At 42.4% G+C, this 17764-nt stretch overlaps 1 protein-coding gene across 1 annotated transcript; it reads right to left on the bottom strand.

Annotated features, from left to right (window-relative positions):
• Positions 1 to 7292: 7292 nt before the first annotated feature.
• LOC109915927 (collagen alpha-1(VIII) chain-like) lies at positions 7293 to 17340 on the bottom strand. The gene is made up of 3 exons (XM_048612374.1): positions 17004 to 17340; positions 15510 to 16205; positions 7293 to 7411 (listed from the first exon to the last, which is right to left on the bottom strand). Exons 1-3 carry the CDS (start codon positions 17158 to 17160, stop codon positions 7293 to 7295), a joined length of 972 nt encoding a protein of 323 aa, XP_048468331.1. The 5' UTR covers positions 17161 to 17340.
• Positions 17341 to 17764: the final 424 nt, after the last annotated feature.

Raw genomic sequence — 17764 nt, 5'->3', positions numbered from 1 at the left:
TGCATTTGTAAATCGGTTGTTTTCTTTTGAACCACTAGATAGTTCAACAGTAATTTTACTGATTTCAAACTTTTAGGAGCAGTGTGGAAGAGCAAGGTTTGTGGGCATAAGCTTATGTTGAGTTAATGTTGGAGTTTAACCAGCCATGTATCAGCTTTGGGAAATGGTAAGTTTCCTCATGCTTATCCAACTAGGCCTACATTCAAGCCTTGATCTGCCTCAATAACAGAGTTACACATTCTTTTTGTTCTGTTACAAGATGTGAGTGTCACTGCCTGGGCCAGCATTTATTTCCCATCCAGGTACTGGCTCATCAATCATCAACAATTCTGTTTGGTACTGCAGACCTGCTTGACTCAGATATTAATGATTTGGTTTGGCCACAGATTGTTAGCTTGGCTTTAATCTCCCAATACAAACAGCATCATCTCAACCAACTCAACACTAAGGGACCCTGCCTGTTTTATTAAGCTAGCTGGTGCAATAAGCCTTGCTGTTGCATTGTGGCAGCGGTGGTATCGAGATTGTTTTTCAGCAAACCGTCATTCCTTTAGAAGGATGCACTCAGTTGAGCTAAATTTCCACCCCCTGCCAAAATTCACTTCTTACAGTAAACATTTTGCAGAGAAAGGCATAGCACATGGGTGTACTTGGCACAATTTAGAGGTCTGTTTTGGTTATCATGACCTTCTTCAAACAAATTAATTTATTTAGAAACATAATGCATTTTGAAAAAGCCAAATCTAAACACTCCAGCCCATAAACTAACCTTAAGGTGCTTTCCTTTCTGCCAATAGGATGTAGATTTGTAATCTCACATGACGTGGAGCTGTTCATTTCTTCCCCTTTGTTTTAGTTTTCTTGTATTTTCTCTCTTGTAAGATTTGACCCACACAGCAATATAATTCAATGGTTGCCCCTAACTGTCCACTCACTGACCTGAATTGTCATATTTAATGATTGAACCTGAATAACATAGTATATACTGCAATAGAAAACAGAATGTTCTAGAAATATTCAGCAGGTCTGGCAGCATCTGTGCAGAGAGAAACAGAATTGAATCCAATATGGCATTTTTATTCAGATTTCCAGCTTCTGAAGTGCTTTGCTTTCTGTTACATAACTTAACCTGTCTTCACACAACAGTTACTCCAATGTACTTCCCACTAAATGTTAACCACTAATTTATTCTTCCTATCTTATTTCCTTCCTGAGATCCTGTCTACTATTTTGATATTTAGCATTTTCTAACCCATTTCTTCGGTGTTATGAGCCTGACATTTTCCACAAAAAACTATAATAGCAAATTTCTCCAGGTGCTGGAAATCTGAAGTGAAGACTGTCTTGAACAGATCTCTCCTGCCTCAGAAATAGTCCCAGTGCCCCAAGAATTTGAACGCGTCCTGTGTGCATCAGTTCTCCAGTCACATATTACAATATGCCCACTTCTTTGTGGTGTAAACAGTAACTCAGAGACTTATCAGGTACTGCTTAACTAACTCTGAACATTCCAATCCTTTCTCTTCCTTGGATCGAATATGGCTGTTCCCCTTTCCCCCTATAAACACAGGGCTCCTGCTGATGGTTACAGAAATGCCTGTTTGTCTCCTTGACAATCGAATTACCTAAAACGACAGTACACCTACAGTGTGGTGTATCCTATTGGAGGATCCTTTGGCCCATGGAGCTAAATACTTTCTGAGGCTTTTAGACTGACTGGAATTCAATACTGAAACCAAGCAGTGAGCATCATATTGCCCATTACAAAAACTGCATCTCTTTATTTAGTTTTGATCATGTACTGAAATGGTGAAAGGTTTAAGACAGTTCAGCATCAGAGGGAGATCCATCCAGTAGCAGATTGCTGATTGGTTTGTGTAATTGTATCCATGATGTGGAGGTGCCAGTGCTGGACTGGGGTGGACAAGGTCAGAATTCACACGACTTCACCTGATGAAGGGGCTACAGTCCGAAAGCTTGTGATTTCAAATAAACCTGTTGGACTACAACCTAGTGTCATGTGGCTTCTGACTGTACAATTGTATTGGAGAGGCCATGGTTCCTGGGCAGGGGATCAGCTGGTGTCTGTGAATGATACAGAGGCAGAAGGTCTCCAGACTGGAAGAAGCAGGGTCTGTCTCTATACCTCTGCAGCAAAATAACTCAAGCCTGGGGATAGTCAGTTCTTCTCTCTCTCCATTTACTATAAGATGTTGCTTCTAACCAGTGAATGTGAAACTGAACAATTCATGTGTAAGTCCCTGATATCTTCAGCAAAGAACTGAATGAAGCTCAAAGGATAGGGATTAGAGAACACAAGGTCTTGGGAAGAAAAATGAACATCTCAATGAAGTCTGGGGAAAGGTAAATTGGGGTCTTTGCGGACTCTGATTAACTCTTGAACACTTGTGGTATTGGGCATGTGCAGGCTCGTGTAGATGTGTTTGGTGGTAAGCTGGCTTCATGCAAAGTCTATGGGGTGCTCTTAAAATGCATTTCCCCAGTGCTTTTCCCTTCATCCACAGCACTTCTTGTTTATCGGTGTGTGTAGAAGTTTTAAAAGGGACTTAGATTTTCACCAAGGGGAATTATATGTTGATAATTTAACCTTTTGTTTACCTGTGGCTAGAACTTGTTTATTGGTAACAAACAATAGATCTTGTTAAATAAAGGAACTTGGTCAATGTTCCCTCTAAACTGTGCAGCTCTGTGCATTTAACATTGCTAATGCCATGCCCAGCACCAACCTCTGGTTCCAGAAGTTGCTGCTGCACACAGGCCTGAGGGTCCATCAGAAGAATAAATAATTAGAGGGAAAGTAGAACCTGGTAGCTGTGTTTTATAAATCCAGTTCCATTGGAAAGGTAGGTTGGGGAACGTGCATACTGTGGGCAGGTGCAGCTTCATGTAAATGGGCTCTGGATCAATACAAAGCCAGTGGGGTTTACAGGAAGGGCTACCATGAAGGGGATCTGGGTGTTTGAGAGGTCACTGACACATTGAGGTGGAGGCTGCGAGCTGCTGGACAGGGAGCGCTCATTGCTGGAAACTGAAAATGTGCTACAGGAAGAAAATGGCCACAACCACACTCGTAGTGTATAGTGAGTCAACCTGGAGGGGAGGGGTCAACATTGTAGTTTGGACTTTTAAGGGAAAGAACATTAAATGCAGATCTATATACTGTACAAGACACAGCCCTGCGGAGTCCGTATTTCCTGGCAATCCCAATGCACTGTCACCCTGTTTGTGTTTGAATTTCCTTGCCCCAGATATCATTCACATAAACACTTTTGGACAGAGAGGCAGATGAATAGATGTAGGACAGAGAGGCAGATGAATAGGTGTAGGACAGAGAGGCAGATGAGTAGGTGTAGAACAGAGGCTAACGGTATCAGCTGCACACACAGCTCTTGCTTGTTGATAATGCAGTAGGGTCTGCGGACAGACTCCATTGTCTGTGCCCATGGAATTATACCTCACGCTGCAACAAATCACATTCACAGCCACAAAGAGCGATGGTCTACTAGATGTCAGGTGAAGTTATTTGTAAAAGCAGTGTATTATCATCACTGTCATCAAAGTGCCTCAATACATTTTCTTCTTCCTGCCCCCTACACCATATCTTAGGGTTCTCTCTGATTTCACAGCCTGGATGGAGGGACTGTGCTCAGCAGTGGAGCCTATTGATCCCAGGGCTCTGTTCAGTCGATCTCGGGGGCAGCTTATGTACAGACAAGCCAGACATGCCGAGGGTTTTCTTGCCAGAGGCAAGCTGATCCTCCTCGGTGTGAACTTCCAAGCGTTAGAGGGGGGCAGGCAGAGTGAAGGTGGAGGGCCCAGTTATCTCTGGAACATTCTGAATGGAGACCTCTGAGGAGGGCTGGGTGTGGTTCCTCCTCTGGCTGGGTCTCTCCTGGATCCTTGTAAGAAAGGGTAGCTGGAGTGGGCAGCACCTTCCTCCTTCCCCTACCATCGTTCCTTCAGTCCTGTGGACCAATAGCTGGAAGATGGAGAGCAGGTTTGGGCTCTCTCCTGCAGACACTGATGGTGCTGCTCTGGCTCTCCATGACAGCTGACAACCTGTCCATGTGCAGAAACTGATTGCAGTTTCTGAATGATCAGAATCAATGAGTCACACATCCCTGCCTGCTGCTCCTGTCCTTCTGTGTGCGTGGGGACAAGGTCCCTGATTGTTAGCACCATAGGGGCCTCTCCTGCCTGGGGCTGAGCAGGTAGTGCCAGCAGCCTGGGGCATTTCTTCCTCAGTCAGCTGTGGAGCCGTTGCTGTGAGGAGCTCACCAGATTGTGGCCCCACACTCTCTAAACCCAGTGCTCCAGCTGAGGTGTCAGTGACAGATCTAATGGGGGTGCAGGAGGCAGCATTCCTGATGCCCCTTTGAGGCCTTGGTATTGTCAGAGTAACTGAGTGACTTCTGGGCAAGCTGGGCATTTTGCCAAAGGGCCAGTGGTGACGCTGGTGGCACCTCCAAGAGACAACACAGAGAAAACGCTGTGGTCTCTGGTTAAGAGGGTGTGCAATGAATGACCCTGACAGTGGGGCTACAGTGAGAGTTTAGCTCAGTTTGTTGGATGACTGGATTGCGATACAGAGTGATGCCAACAACATCGCTTTCACCTCACAGTGACACAGTCCTTGACATCAAGGCTGCATTTGACTGAGTGTGGCATCAGAGAGCCCTAACAAGACTGGAACCAAGGGGTATCATGGCAAACTCTCCCCAGGTTGGAGTTGTACCTGGCACATAGGAAGATGGTTGTGTTTGTTGCAATTCAGTCATCTCAGCTCCAGGAGATCTCTGCAGAGGTTTCTCAGGATAGACTCCTAAGTGCAACCATCTTTAGCTGCTTCATCAATGATCTTCCCTCCATCAAAGGTCAGAAGTGCGAATGCTTGCTGATGGTTGCGCAATGTTCAGCAACAAATCTCTGATACTGAAGCTGTCCTTGTTCAAATGCAACCATATCCGGACAATATCCAGGCTTGGGCTAACAAACAGTACATAACATCCATGACACACAAATGCCAGACAACAACTATCTCCAATAAGAGACAATCTAACCACTGCCTTTGAAATTCAATGGTGTTACCAGCACTGAATCCACAATGATCAACATCCTACAGGTTACCATTGACCAAAACCTCAACCAGACACACCACATACACAGTGGCTACAAGAACCAGTCAGAGGCTAGGAATACTGCGGCAAGTAACTCACCACCTGACTCCCCAAAGATTGCCCATCATCTGCAAGGCACAAATCAGGAGTGTGATGGAATACTCCCTGACTGCCCCTGGATGGGTGCAGCCCCAACAACACTCAAGAAGCTTGACACCATCCAGGACAAAGCAGCCCGCTTGATTGGCACCTCATCCACAAGCATCCACTCCCTCCACCACCGACGCTCAGTAGAAGCAGTGTGTACTATCTACAAGATGCACTGCAGAAATTCACCAAAGATCCCAAGACAGCACCTTCCAAACCCACAACCACTTCCATCTGGAAGGACAAGGGCAGCAGAGACATGGAAACACCACCACTTGCTGAGAGGTGGCAGAGACAGTAGCAGAGACAGAGTGAGTGCGAGGTATTGGAGAGAAAATGGTGGCACTTATGCTGCAGGAGGGTGGAGAAGGTGATTGATGTTCTTTCTACAATGCTAGGCATTCCTCCAGATGGCTGGGACTGCTTTAATCTGAGTGGAAAACTCAGAAGATGGTATGATATGGTGTTATGGCCCCTACTGCCTGCCCTGGGGGAGAAGACAGTTACACATTGGCACCACCCCATCCGGCAGGACTTCCAGCATCCTGCCTGCAAAGTAGGGTACCTATTTCACCATGTCTACTATCTCCAGGAAAGCTGACAGTGCTTATCCCGGTTCAAAATGGGCTTTTAAAGATGGTGTGGACACAAGGGATGCCAATGTCTTGGCATAAATCCGGTGAGTTGGAAGTTCTTCTGTGAATGGCATATGGTAAAACAGAATAGAAATTAGACATGAGAGAAGCCATTGGGACAGGGTAGGCCAATAATGAGCTGAATTTGTTTAAATACAGTGAAAGTGCTCAGCAGGCCTTGCAGAAACAAAGCCTCTGAAAAAACTCAATGAGACTCAGACTCAACCAAAGAAATGTAGGATTTTGCCCATTGTGTCTATTCATATTCAATGAGTAATTTGTTTAGTAGCTTTAACGTAATGGAGTTTCTCAAACCACTCCACAAAAATGACATTGAGCCAAAAAAGGAGTAATTCAGTTGAAAAGCTAAAAGCTTGATGAAGGAGTTAGACTTTAAAAGAGCAAGGTATTTTCGAGAGTGAATTCCCAAGTTTTGGACACAGGTATTGTCACCAATTAGGGAGCAATTAAAATCAGGAATGGTCACCTTTTACTGTCACTATGACCACGTTATTTACGTCAGTTCTCATTACTCCACCCCTACTTTGTTTGTCTACATTCTTTTCTGATCTTAAAAGGTCAGCGCATGGATTTGTACTTACACATAAATTTGTCATGACAATTAATATCACTTCACTCCTGAGCTGCAAATTATACATAAGACATTAGTTTGCCTTCTATTTTACCAATGTGATTAGACTTGTTGGGCATTCCAATGTCTGTAATAATTGTGTTTACCTTGGCATTGATGCACAGAAACTGTCAGAGCGAGAAGTGTACGGTTGAGTCATGCAGGGACAGGCACACGGATTAAACAGATTGGGCTGCCTCCTCTTGGTGGATCAAGTGCATTGCCAATCGTTCCCATGTATTAGCAGGTCAAGCAGCATCAGAGGAGCAGGAGAGGGTCTGAAGAAGGGTCTAGACCCGAAACGTCAGCCTTCCTGCTCCTCTGCTGCTGCTTGGCCTGCTGTGTTCATCCAGCTCTACACTTTGTTATCTCAGATTCTCCAGCATCGGCAGTTCCTACTGTCTCCGTCCCCACGTATTGACGGTTTGTCAGCCGCACAGACACAAAGTGATTTGAGTGAGAGGATAAATAGATTTAGCAGTTGACTGAAAACTGATACAAAGGTAAAACCCAACCAAATATTAATAAAAGATAATAACTGCCTCCGGGGAGAGAACAACCTGTACTTACCAAGCATATAGTTATTCAAGTGATTGGCACAAGGGAGGTAAGGAACTAGCGATTTCACTGTTCATCTTATTGTTAAGTAGTAAAGTGTATCATATTTTTGTAATGGCACAGAATGAGCTATTTGGGCCATTGTGGCCCGCGGATTCTCCAAATGAGCATTGTGTCTGAACATCAATCTCCTGCTTTCTCCCCAGTTGTTTCGATTCCACGGCCCTCTGGAATCTCGTTCTTGAATTTGCCTCCACCACACTTGCAGGCAATGCATTCCACACTGTAGTTCCACACGTTACCTGCGGGGGAAAAAAAGGGTTTCCCTCGTACTGCATGATGTAAAGGCATTGGAGAATCTGCCTAAGAGGCTTATAAGAATGGACCCGGGAATGAGAAACTTCAGCTCCGAAGATAGCTTGGAGATATTGGGGCTTTTCTCCTCGGAGAGGGAAAGATTAGAATGAAATACCCATGCTGAACCTTCTGTATTCCGCGTGATTTTCAGTTATATTTATGAGTCATGTGCCGGCAGTTGCATGGACAGTAAGAGGGCAGATTTAAGATCGACAAGTGGTGAGTCATTAGGCATAAGTAAGCCACAATCAGATCAGAGATACCAGCTCTCGGGTGGTAAATTGAAACAGAAAGTCTGTTACAGAGGATAACGGTGACTCCTGCAAAAAGACAACACAAAGTAAAAGGTTGATGAGTTTACACGATAAAATGCCCAGTGCCTTGACAGTTTGCCAGAAAGCCAGAACTGCACTGGCAAGGAATAGAGGAGTCTAGCTGTAAAGTGCACAGGCTTTACATGATTAAAGAATTAAATGAGGATTAGGTTTGTAGATACTTCAATGGCTTTAGCCACACATGTGACATGTACCTGGTAATGGCCATTCCCAAAATGGCCAACCATTTTCTATCTGCGACTTAGAACATCTACTTCTACCTATGACAATATCATGTTATTGAAAGTCGGCGAAGGTGTTTCGATTTTCTCTTGATTGGAAATGATCGTTTCCTGGCAATTTTGTGGTCGGATTTGTACTTGCTAATCTGACAGATACGCCTATCAGAATTCAGCTTCTCCATCAGTAATCCAGTAATAGGTAAGCCATATTAAGACCATTTTAGAGCTTTGTGAAATGCATTTTGGGTGGTGGGCTCAAAAGGGAAGAAATTAATGCTAAATGAATAAAGATAAAGTTACCATGGGCAGGCCCCTTATTAGAGAGAATCAACTGGTCGTGGCTTAACCTGAGGGTCACCACACCTTGGGTCAAGGGAGAGGTTCTGAAGGAGAGGCGTTTGTAGTAAACTCAGCCAGTATGGGAATTAAACCCATGTTGTTGGCATCACTCTGCACTGCAAGCTGGCCATCCAGCTAAATGAGCTAATCAACCCCTTTTAGGGCATAATACCATAAGAAAAGCAACAGGAGGAGGCCATTCAGCTCCTCTGCTATTCAATAGGACCATGGCTGCTCTGACATTCCTCATCCTCACTTTCCCACCGTTTCTCCATGACATTCAATGCCCCTACTGATCAAGAATCTATCTGTAGTGATTGTAATGAGGTCAGCCAGGTGGACCTGATAGAATATGAGTTCCCTGATTGAGACTGTTAATCTGGTCCTATCAGAGAACCCTGGCTGACAGATATAAACAGGAGTGTCAGGAGTTCTGTTCACTCGTGGAGCTGGCTCTGAGCTAGCTGGGTCAGTGTTGTGTACTATGCACGTGTAAATAAAGGATGACTTGATGATGGGATACTGGGCCTCGTGGCATTAATTCAATTGCGACAAGAGTGGTATTAATGATCTAACCATGCAAAAGTGCCTACTAGTTCAAACCCAACTGGACTTCAAGCAGACACTAAAAAACTGAATTTGTCATTAGGAAATGCAGGAAGTGGAGCTTATGAGTTATAGAGTATGCCAATGGAAGTGGACACCATCTGATAGATCTGCTGAGTTGCTCAACATCCAGAGAGTGGTGGGGGCATGGAATGCATTGCCGGAGAGGGTCATGGAGTCGGCCTCATTGGGGGCATTCAAGCGGCTATTACATAGGCATATGGATGATAGTATAAGGTAGGGGTGGAGGTTAGATAGACATTAGGTTTAGGGTAAAAGTTCGGCAGAACATCGTGTGCCGAAGGGCCTGTACTGTGCTGTACTGTTCTAGGTTCTATGTTTTATGTTTCTATCCGCATTTTCAACTGGGCCATGGTTACCATTTTCTGATTTGGTAAAGACAGAAACAAGGTGATCATTTAGTATCACTGCCATACCCTTTGCTTCAGTGAGCAGTTTACCCTCCTTGTTCCATATAGGCCCCACTCCATCCTTCATTAATCATTTACTATTAATGTTTGAAGAACTTGTCAGTATTTGTTTTAGTACAGCCTGCCATCTTTTCCTTATGCTTCCTCTTAGCCTTCCTTACTCGCGCCTTAGCATTTCTCCTGCACTGATCTTTGTTATTTACAGAAATGGTTTACCAGGATGTTGCCTGGTTTGGAGGGTATTAGCTGTGTGGAGAGATTGGACAAACTTGGTTTGTTTTCCCATGGATGTTGAAGAATGAGGGGTGATCTAATAGAAGTTTACAAAATTTTGAAATTCATGAATAAAATGGAAGTCAGGGTTTTTTTCCCCCCAGGATATAAATGTCATTTACTAGGGCAGGTAGATTTAAGCTAAAAAGGGGTAAGTTTAAAAGACATATTACAGGCAATTTTTTTACGCAGAGGGTGGTAATTGCCTGGAATGCACTGCCAGAGGAGCTGGTGGAGATAGATACAAAGCACCATTTAAGAGGCACAAAAACAAAGTTGCTGGAAAAGCTCAGCAGGTCTGGCAGCATCTGTGAAGGAGAAAACAGAATTAACGTTTCGGGTCCGGTGACCCTTCCTCAGAACCGAGCAAGGGTCACCGCACCCGAAATGTTAGCTCTGTTTACTCCTTCACAGATGCTGCCAGACATGCTGAGCTTTTCCAGCAACTTTGTTTTTGTTCCTGATTTACAGCATCCACCGTTCTTTTGGTTTTTACCATTTAAGAGGCATCTTGATAGATAAATAAATAGACATGTAATAGAGGGATATGGACCTTGTAGGGGCAAAACATTTTTGTTTAGAAAGGTGTATTGTGTCAGTCTTGGTAGGCTGAAGGGCTTTTCTTGTGCTGTACTGTTCTTTCTTCATATTTGAGTTACACTTTCTGATTTCTATTGCTATTATTATTCCGATATGCACCATATGCCGCCGTTAACTTCTTTGTTTTTTCATCAATATCCTTGGTCATGCAGAGTACCCTCATGCTGCATTCCCATATTTATTTCTCATGGGTATGCACCTTGCTTGCACCCTATTCATCTCTTGTTTGAAAGAGAGGCTAGCAGAAGTGGGTGAGATCCTTGATGAGTACTCTGCATCAGTACTTACCACGGAAAAGGGCATGGCTGATGATATGATTAGGGAGGGGGATGGTGATATTAAGAAGGAGAGATGTTGGGGCTCTTGAAAAACATGAAGGTAGGTAAGTCCCCAGGATCTGATGGGATCTGTCCCAGGATACCGAGGGAGGCAAGGGAGGTGATCACTGGGGTCTTGCCAGAGATCTTGTATCCTCTTTAACAACGGGCAAGGTCTCAGAAGACTGGAGAATAGCCAATGTTGTTCCTTCGTTTAAGAAGGGCAACAGAGATTATCCAGGAAATTATTGGCCAGTCAGTCTTACATCAGAAGTCGGGAAGTTATTGGAGAAGATTCTTAGCAACAGGATTTGCTTGCATTTGGAAAAGAATGGACTTATTAGTGATAGTCAGCATGGCTTTGTGCAGGGAAGGCTTTTCCTCATAAATTTGATTGAGTTTTATAGGAAGTGACAAAGATGATTGATGAAGGTAGGGCAATGGATGTTATCTGCATGAACTTTAACAGGGCCTTTGACGAGGTCCCTCATTGGATCACACCGGATCCATGGTGAGTTGATAAGTTGGATGCAAAATTAGTTTGGTCATCGAAGATAGAGGATAGTTATGGAGGGCTATTTTCTGACTGGAGGTCCGTGATGGTGGTTGTTCCACAAAGATCAGTGCTGGGACATCTGTTGCTTGTAAAATATGTAAATGATTTGGATGAATTGTAGGTGGTCTGATTAGTAAGTTTGCAGCCAACACAAAATTGGTGGAGTTGTGCATAGTGAGGAAGATTGCTAAAGGATACTACACGATAAAGATCAATTGGAAAGTTGGGCAGGGAAATGAAAATTGGGTGGAGAAATGGCTGGTGAAGATTTGCCATTCTTCCTAAGGCACTTTTTTAAAATTATAGACTGGAATGGGGTAAGAACTAGTTTAAAATTCAAGAACTGTTGGAAGGATTGCTGAATATTTTAAAAAGCAACCAAGCTGACACTCATTGCAAGCACTGTTTACACAGCTGCATGTTCAAGCAAAAGTGGAAAACTAGTTTGCAGATGGGCTGGATTTAAAGTGTGCATTCAGTGGAAATTTCATTGGCAACAAGTAACTAATCAGTCAATGGACTAGTGACCAGTTATCATTTGCCTGTCAACAACTATGAACCTGATTTCCAGGTAGCTGAACAGCTTGGGGTGTGAATGATTTGGCAGAAACCATTGGTTTGTGAAGGAGAAGGAACTGCTTTTATTCTGTAGTAAGAAACATTTCAAGCTTAAAGATAACCCCATTCCTGTTGCTGTAACCTGTGACTGTTAATTGATGTCAAAGGCCTTCATAAGTATGAACCCGTCACCCTGTGCCTTCTACAAACAGTGAAAATAACAGGAGAAGGCAACAGCATTCTGACCAACACAATTATCATCCCAGCAAAACCAATGTCAACAGGGAACTGCTTTCCCAGTCTTTCCTTCCACCCATAACACCCATGTTCTCCTGTCTCTCTCTGTTTGTATGTGTGTGCAGAGGGGCAGTTATAAGGGGGTTAGACTTTTAAGTAGTAGAGTTATTTGTCAACAGTTCACAATTGTTTACCTATATGTAAAATCTCTTTATTTGTAATAAACAGTCATTTTTGTTAAGTACAAAAATTGGTGCATGCTCTTTTTTGTCAATGTGAGTCTAAAAATCAGGCAAAGTCAGTTATTTTGTGTACTTTCAAAATCTTTAAATTTTGTGCCAACTGCAGGAAGGGTGGGGATTGATAACCAGCACACCACCCCAGTGAAGCATAACAGTCTTTAAAGATGTATTCAAATATAGAGATGGTTGATAAGATTGAAATATTGGTTGCTGTGTTCAGCAACTGCCTGACAAAATGAGTGAAGGGGTGTTTGAGTCTATCTATCTGGTAGGCTGTGCTCTGTCAGCTTCACCAGCTGACCTACTAGTGTGTTACATTTAAGTAATTCAGGAATATTATCCTCACCACCCTGAGTTAGTCCAAACTAAAAACATCATGAATGTCCATGTCTGATTCTTCACTCCCTCTGCTTTACCTGCATTTCCAGGGACATGCTGTCCACCAAATTGTACTACACATTCAGCTGCTCACAAATTAAGTCAATTATACATCTTCCTACTCATTTCCTAGAATCATGATTACTTTCTCCTCTTCTATCATATCTGCACCAGCAATTATATCTTCTTTATCAGGCCTTCCAAAATATCTTTCTTCTCAGCCAAAGATTCTTCTGCACTGTATTTGACAATGCTCTAGGGTGCTTCCATCTGATCTCTCACATGTGCATCCTTACATTTCCTCTCTTTCCCCGAGTATAATGGGACTTTCTACATTTCACCTTCTATATCACCAGCCTCCATTGTCAACGGATGATCTTTCACCATTTGTGCCACCATCAGTGTATGGCTAAGCACATTAAACACATCTTCACATTTCCTCCCCTTCTAACAACCTGATGGGATTATTCCTTCCATGACATCCTGGTCCAATGCCTTTAATGTCCACTATCCCTCTTCAGAGTCTTTACCATCCAAGCTCAGGAGTTGCAACACCCTGTCTTTACCTCCTCTCTTTTCACAATCAGATCCCAAGATGAAATACCTATTTGGAATTTAGGATGTGGTCTTTCCACTAGCTTGCCATTTTAATGCTCCATTCTATACTGACTTTCTTGTTTTACTTTCCTACACAAGGAATCCCAGTGCAAGTCCAAGAAATATTCTTGATCTTTCGATTAGGCACTCATTATCTAAACGCCCAGATAAACAAATTTAGATTTCACATGATCCCTTGTGGATAGATGGTGCTGATATAAGAAGGTACCTGCCCCATAGCTATTGGGAGCAGAAGAGGTTTGGATTGGTACTTGGAATGATGATTCCCTATAAAACTAGAATCTGATCCACCTCTCTGGGCCATGAGCCAGGGCAGCCTTCCTCCTTTACCAGCTTTTGTATGCATCCTTTTGGCATTCTACTGAAATTTACATCTTCTTTGGATGTACCTTTATACAAATTTTGTCTCATTTTCTCTCTTTTTTTTTTGCAGTATCACCCCCTTCACCCTTGCCCTCCACTCTATTGCAGACCTCTTCTTTGTGTTTTTCTTCCTACCTCTGATTTTTCCAGCTCCCTGCACACTTAAAAACTTTTGGATCTCTAATAACTTCCATTTTTGATGGAAGGTTATCAGCCTGAAGCATTCATTCTGTTTTTCTCTATCTAAGTATTCTGTCCATCCTGCTGAACTTTTCCAGGGTTTTCTGTTTCTGTCTTCCAATATCCTAGTGCACTTGCTTTTGTTTAATTACTCAAATTTAGAAAATAAACTCACTAATCTCAATGGAGTAAATCAATTTGAATCTGACACTGATGAGAGTGCGGAATTCTTTATTGTGTATCTTTGAAAAATTTCCATACAGTTGAATTTTCACAGGAATTGACATTTAAAAAGGATAGTTCCAGCAAACTGCTTTGAGTCCAATAATCTACCGGGCTCCCTCGTACTCAAGATCAAAAAGGTGATTTGTTACAATTGTTCAGAACATTCTGAATGTTAACATTACAAAATATATCTGATTAACAAAGTTCAACCAATATTATTACTTTCACCTTAATAATTGGCCTTAATCAGTGTTGTGAGTCAAGTGAGATGTTCTCGAATCGGACAAATTTGGATAGGAAATGAACACAAATGGAGCAGATTGTGTTTTACCTTTCCTACGATGCGTTACCAGTAACACTGAGTGGTAACTTGCAGCTAATGAGGTCCCAAACTGTGAAGGGCAAGAGCTGCCACCAGTGATGTGCGTTGTAAACTTGTAAACTCATTGTCAATCTGATGGTAAGTTATTTGAAAATCTGAATCTTGTACATCCATCAAATAAAGACATCAGATTAAAGATGGCCATGAAGATTGACTATTACCTTTCGGAGCAGCTGCTGTGAGGCTGCTATAATAACAGGTCACAGCTGAAAATTCATAAAAATGGACAGTAATGAACTGGCACACAGCCACAGTTTTGTTATAATAACAAACAAATATGAGAATCGTCATCTTTCTAAAGTTAAACAACAGTCTAACCCATTAGGTTCACTCCCTATTTACAATCTTTGGTTACTGCCAATAAAAAATGAGGGTGGATACTCTGTCAATGTAGTGAGTTTGGCTGTAGTAGATATAATGACTTTACTGACATTAAGGTCTCAGTTCACTTCAAGTGATGTGCTGCTGGAATTCCACACAATCACCCGGATGCTGAAAATTCAAATTCTTACACCCAACCACAAAGTGTCCTCCACAACTTTCGAATCTGAGCAATGTCACATCACCTGCAATTTTGTCTTGTTTTGGATAGAGATAGGAGAAATGAAAGCAACAATGTAATCAGGTTTATTGTTCTGGATAAAGACAAATCCAAAGTATGCTTGCCGATCAGAGAGCTGATTTAATGAGGAAGTGTTCATGGGTGGTGTGAAATATGTGAAGATAAATGCATTTTCAGGTCTTGATTTTGCCTTGAAAGAGCCAATAGTCTGAAGAATGTACATATTTGATTAGCTTTAGGTCTGAGACCTGTAATACATGATTAGCCTTGACCAGGGCAGGCTAGACTGGCAGATAAAATATAATGATGTTTAATTATGTAAAGAAATACTGTGTCCTTTAAACTGATATACTTTATACAAGATTATTTTATGAGTAGTTCTGAAATATAAGAAGAACTTCACCCAGAGGTGCAGGTTTAAATAAGAATCACAACAATGATTATTAGAATTAGATACACAAAAACAAAGAGTGACGACTAGGTTTTCCGAACAGCATTGTTTAAATCCATGGGAGTATCACTGGCATTAAAATAAAGCTAACGAAAAATCTAGGCAATGTCTCAAAATCATTTTTTGAAAGATGGACTTATCAGATGTCCCAAGAAAGTAGAGTGTTTACATATGCCACTGCAGTTATCAATTATCTCTAACCAAACTCGATCTCCATGGTTCAGACTTACTACTAAACCGCCTGATGCAACTTCATAATAGGAATTAAAAGGTTGGAAGGTGCTCCAGACAATAGCATCATTTATTTTGAAAACTACATAAGCACTCATTGAATATACTTGGAGAATGTAATGGAAACGATAAATACCAGGTATCCTCGTTAGGAAGATGCCTGTCTCAGGCTGGTAATCTCCATCCCCATTAAAGATTGTTCTCTGCCAAACAATTGGTATGCCAGATGGAGGATTGTTGGTGTCAAGTACAGCAGAAAATGCAGTCGATACCAAAAAGGCATTTGGTCCACTGGGTCCCATTGGGCCAGGATCACCTTTCTCTCCCATGGGACCTGGAGGTCCATTTGGACCAACCAGTCCTCTTGGTCCGGGCATTCCTGGGGGTCCTTTATGTCCTGGTACACCATTGCGTCCATTCACACCTCTTGTACCTGGATGACCGCGTAGTCCCTGTGGTCCTGGCCATCCAGCATTACCAGGTCTTCCAGGAGACCCTGGTGCACCTGGTGCCCCATCCATTCCATTGCGACCCCTCCACCCAATGTCACCTGGTTGTCCATTGTCACCTTTAGGGCCAGGTGGTCCAGATGGTCCAGTTTCACCTTTCTTACCCCTTGGTCCATAAAATATAGCTGGAAGAAAAAGGAATACCTTGTTGTATTGCTGACATTTAAGAATCTAATTATTTACTTGACTGCATTCGTAGGATCAAAAAATGGATACAGCAGAAAAGAAGTTTCATTCTGTCCAGACTAAGTCTTTGTAAAAGCTATACATCAAGTCGCACTCCCCTAACGTTTCCTCACAGCCCTGCAAGTTAGTCCTCTTCTGATTGTTATATAATTGTGCTTCAAAATCATGATGGATCTGCCTCCACCATATGCTCAGGCAGTGTTTCCCAGACAATACCCATTTGCATTGTGAAAGGAGCTTTTCCTCATGTCACCATTGCAACTTACTTCAATGTCCTCTGGTTTCTGATCTCTCCTCCAATGGGAACATCTCTGATTTGTCTAAAACTCTCATGGTTTTGAACACCTTTATTAAAACATTTCCTAACCTACTCATCTCTAAAGAAAACTATCTTCACTGAGCTGTTTGCAAGTAATTCCTTAGAACCATTCTTGTAAATATTTGCTGCATTCTCTTAAGTATCTTCACGCTTAAAATCTGATGTTCAAAATTGGACACAATACTCCGGTTGCTGCCAAACTAGTACTTTAAAAATGTCCAGGAGCTACCTACCACCTGAAAATTGGGGAATACATCCTTGCTGGTCCTCAGCTTTTTATTTCACTCTGCAGAGGCCTAATATTCCACAGCTCTGGCATTCTTATGCTCCATAAGCTATTTTGCTAAACTACCAGCTTTTTGTTATATCTGTTCATGGGATGTGTGTATTGCTGGCTAAGCCAGCATTTATTGCTTACCTCTAACTGTCCTGTATTGACAACTTGTCTTCACAAACCACTGCAGTCCTTTGGATATGGTTATACCAACAATGCTCTGCAGAAGGGAATTCTCAGATTTTGACCCATTGATGCTGATGGAATAGAGACATAGCTCCACCTTCAAAGATTTGTGCATGTAAAGCTTCTTGCCTTGCTGTTCCTGCAATCCCTTTTTACAATGTGACTTTTATTTCATATTGTTTCTCCTCACTCTTCCTTCTAAAATGCATCACTTTGTTTTTCTCGGCATTAAACTTGATCTGGTCACTCACTCCACCTGCCCCTCTGACTCCCTCAGTCCACAATACTTCCTAACTTTGTGTCATTGGCCTAATTTTGAAATAGATATGTCAAGAAAAGCATTGGTCTTAATCGAACATTAGGAACCTCCCTAAATATTGCCCTCTAGTTAAAGAAACAACCAATTACCAGCTCCACTAGCTCCTGCACCAGGCAGTGTTCTCACCAAATGTGCGCAATGATACATCAGACCTAGACTATGGCTGGCCAAATATGGACAGGAAACTTTGACAGAGATGGAATTTAAATATTTCTCACTTTTTGCCCAATATTAACACTGGACACTATTAATAGTGCCCATTTAGGCAAAGGAGAGGTCATAATCATATTTTGAAAAGATAACTAAATTCTCCCTCTAATCCATGTCTGGAGGGCTCCATCCCAGCCTCAATGCACCCTTGCCTTTTGCTGTCACCGTATAACTAATAACTTTTCTTCAA

This window comes from Rhincodon typus, chromosome 26 (genome assembly GCF_021869965.1).
Source record: "Rhincodon typus isolate 14 chromosome 26, sRhiTyp1.1, whole genome shotgun sequence".
Taxonomy (NCBI): Eukaryota; Metazoa; Chordata; class Chondrichthyes; order Orectolobiformes; family Rhincodontidae; genus Rhincodon; species Rhincodon typus.
This window is presented reverse-complemented; position numbering and strand designations above follow the sequence as displayed.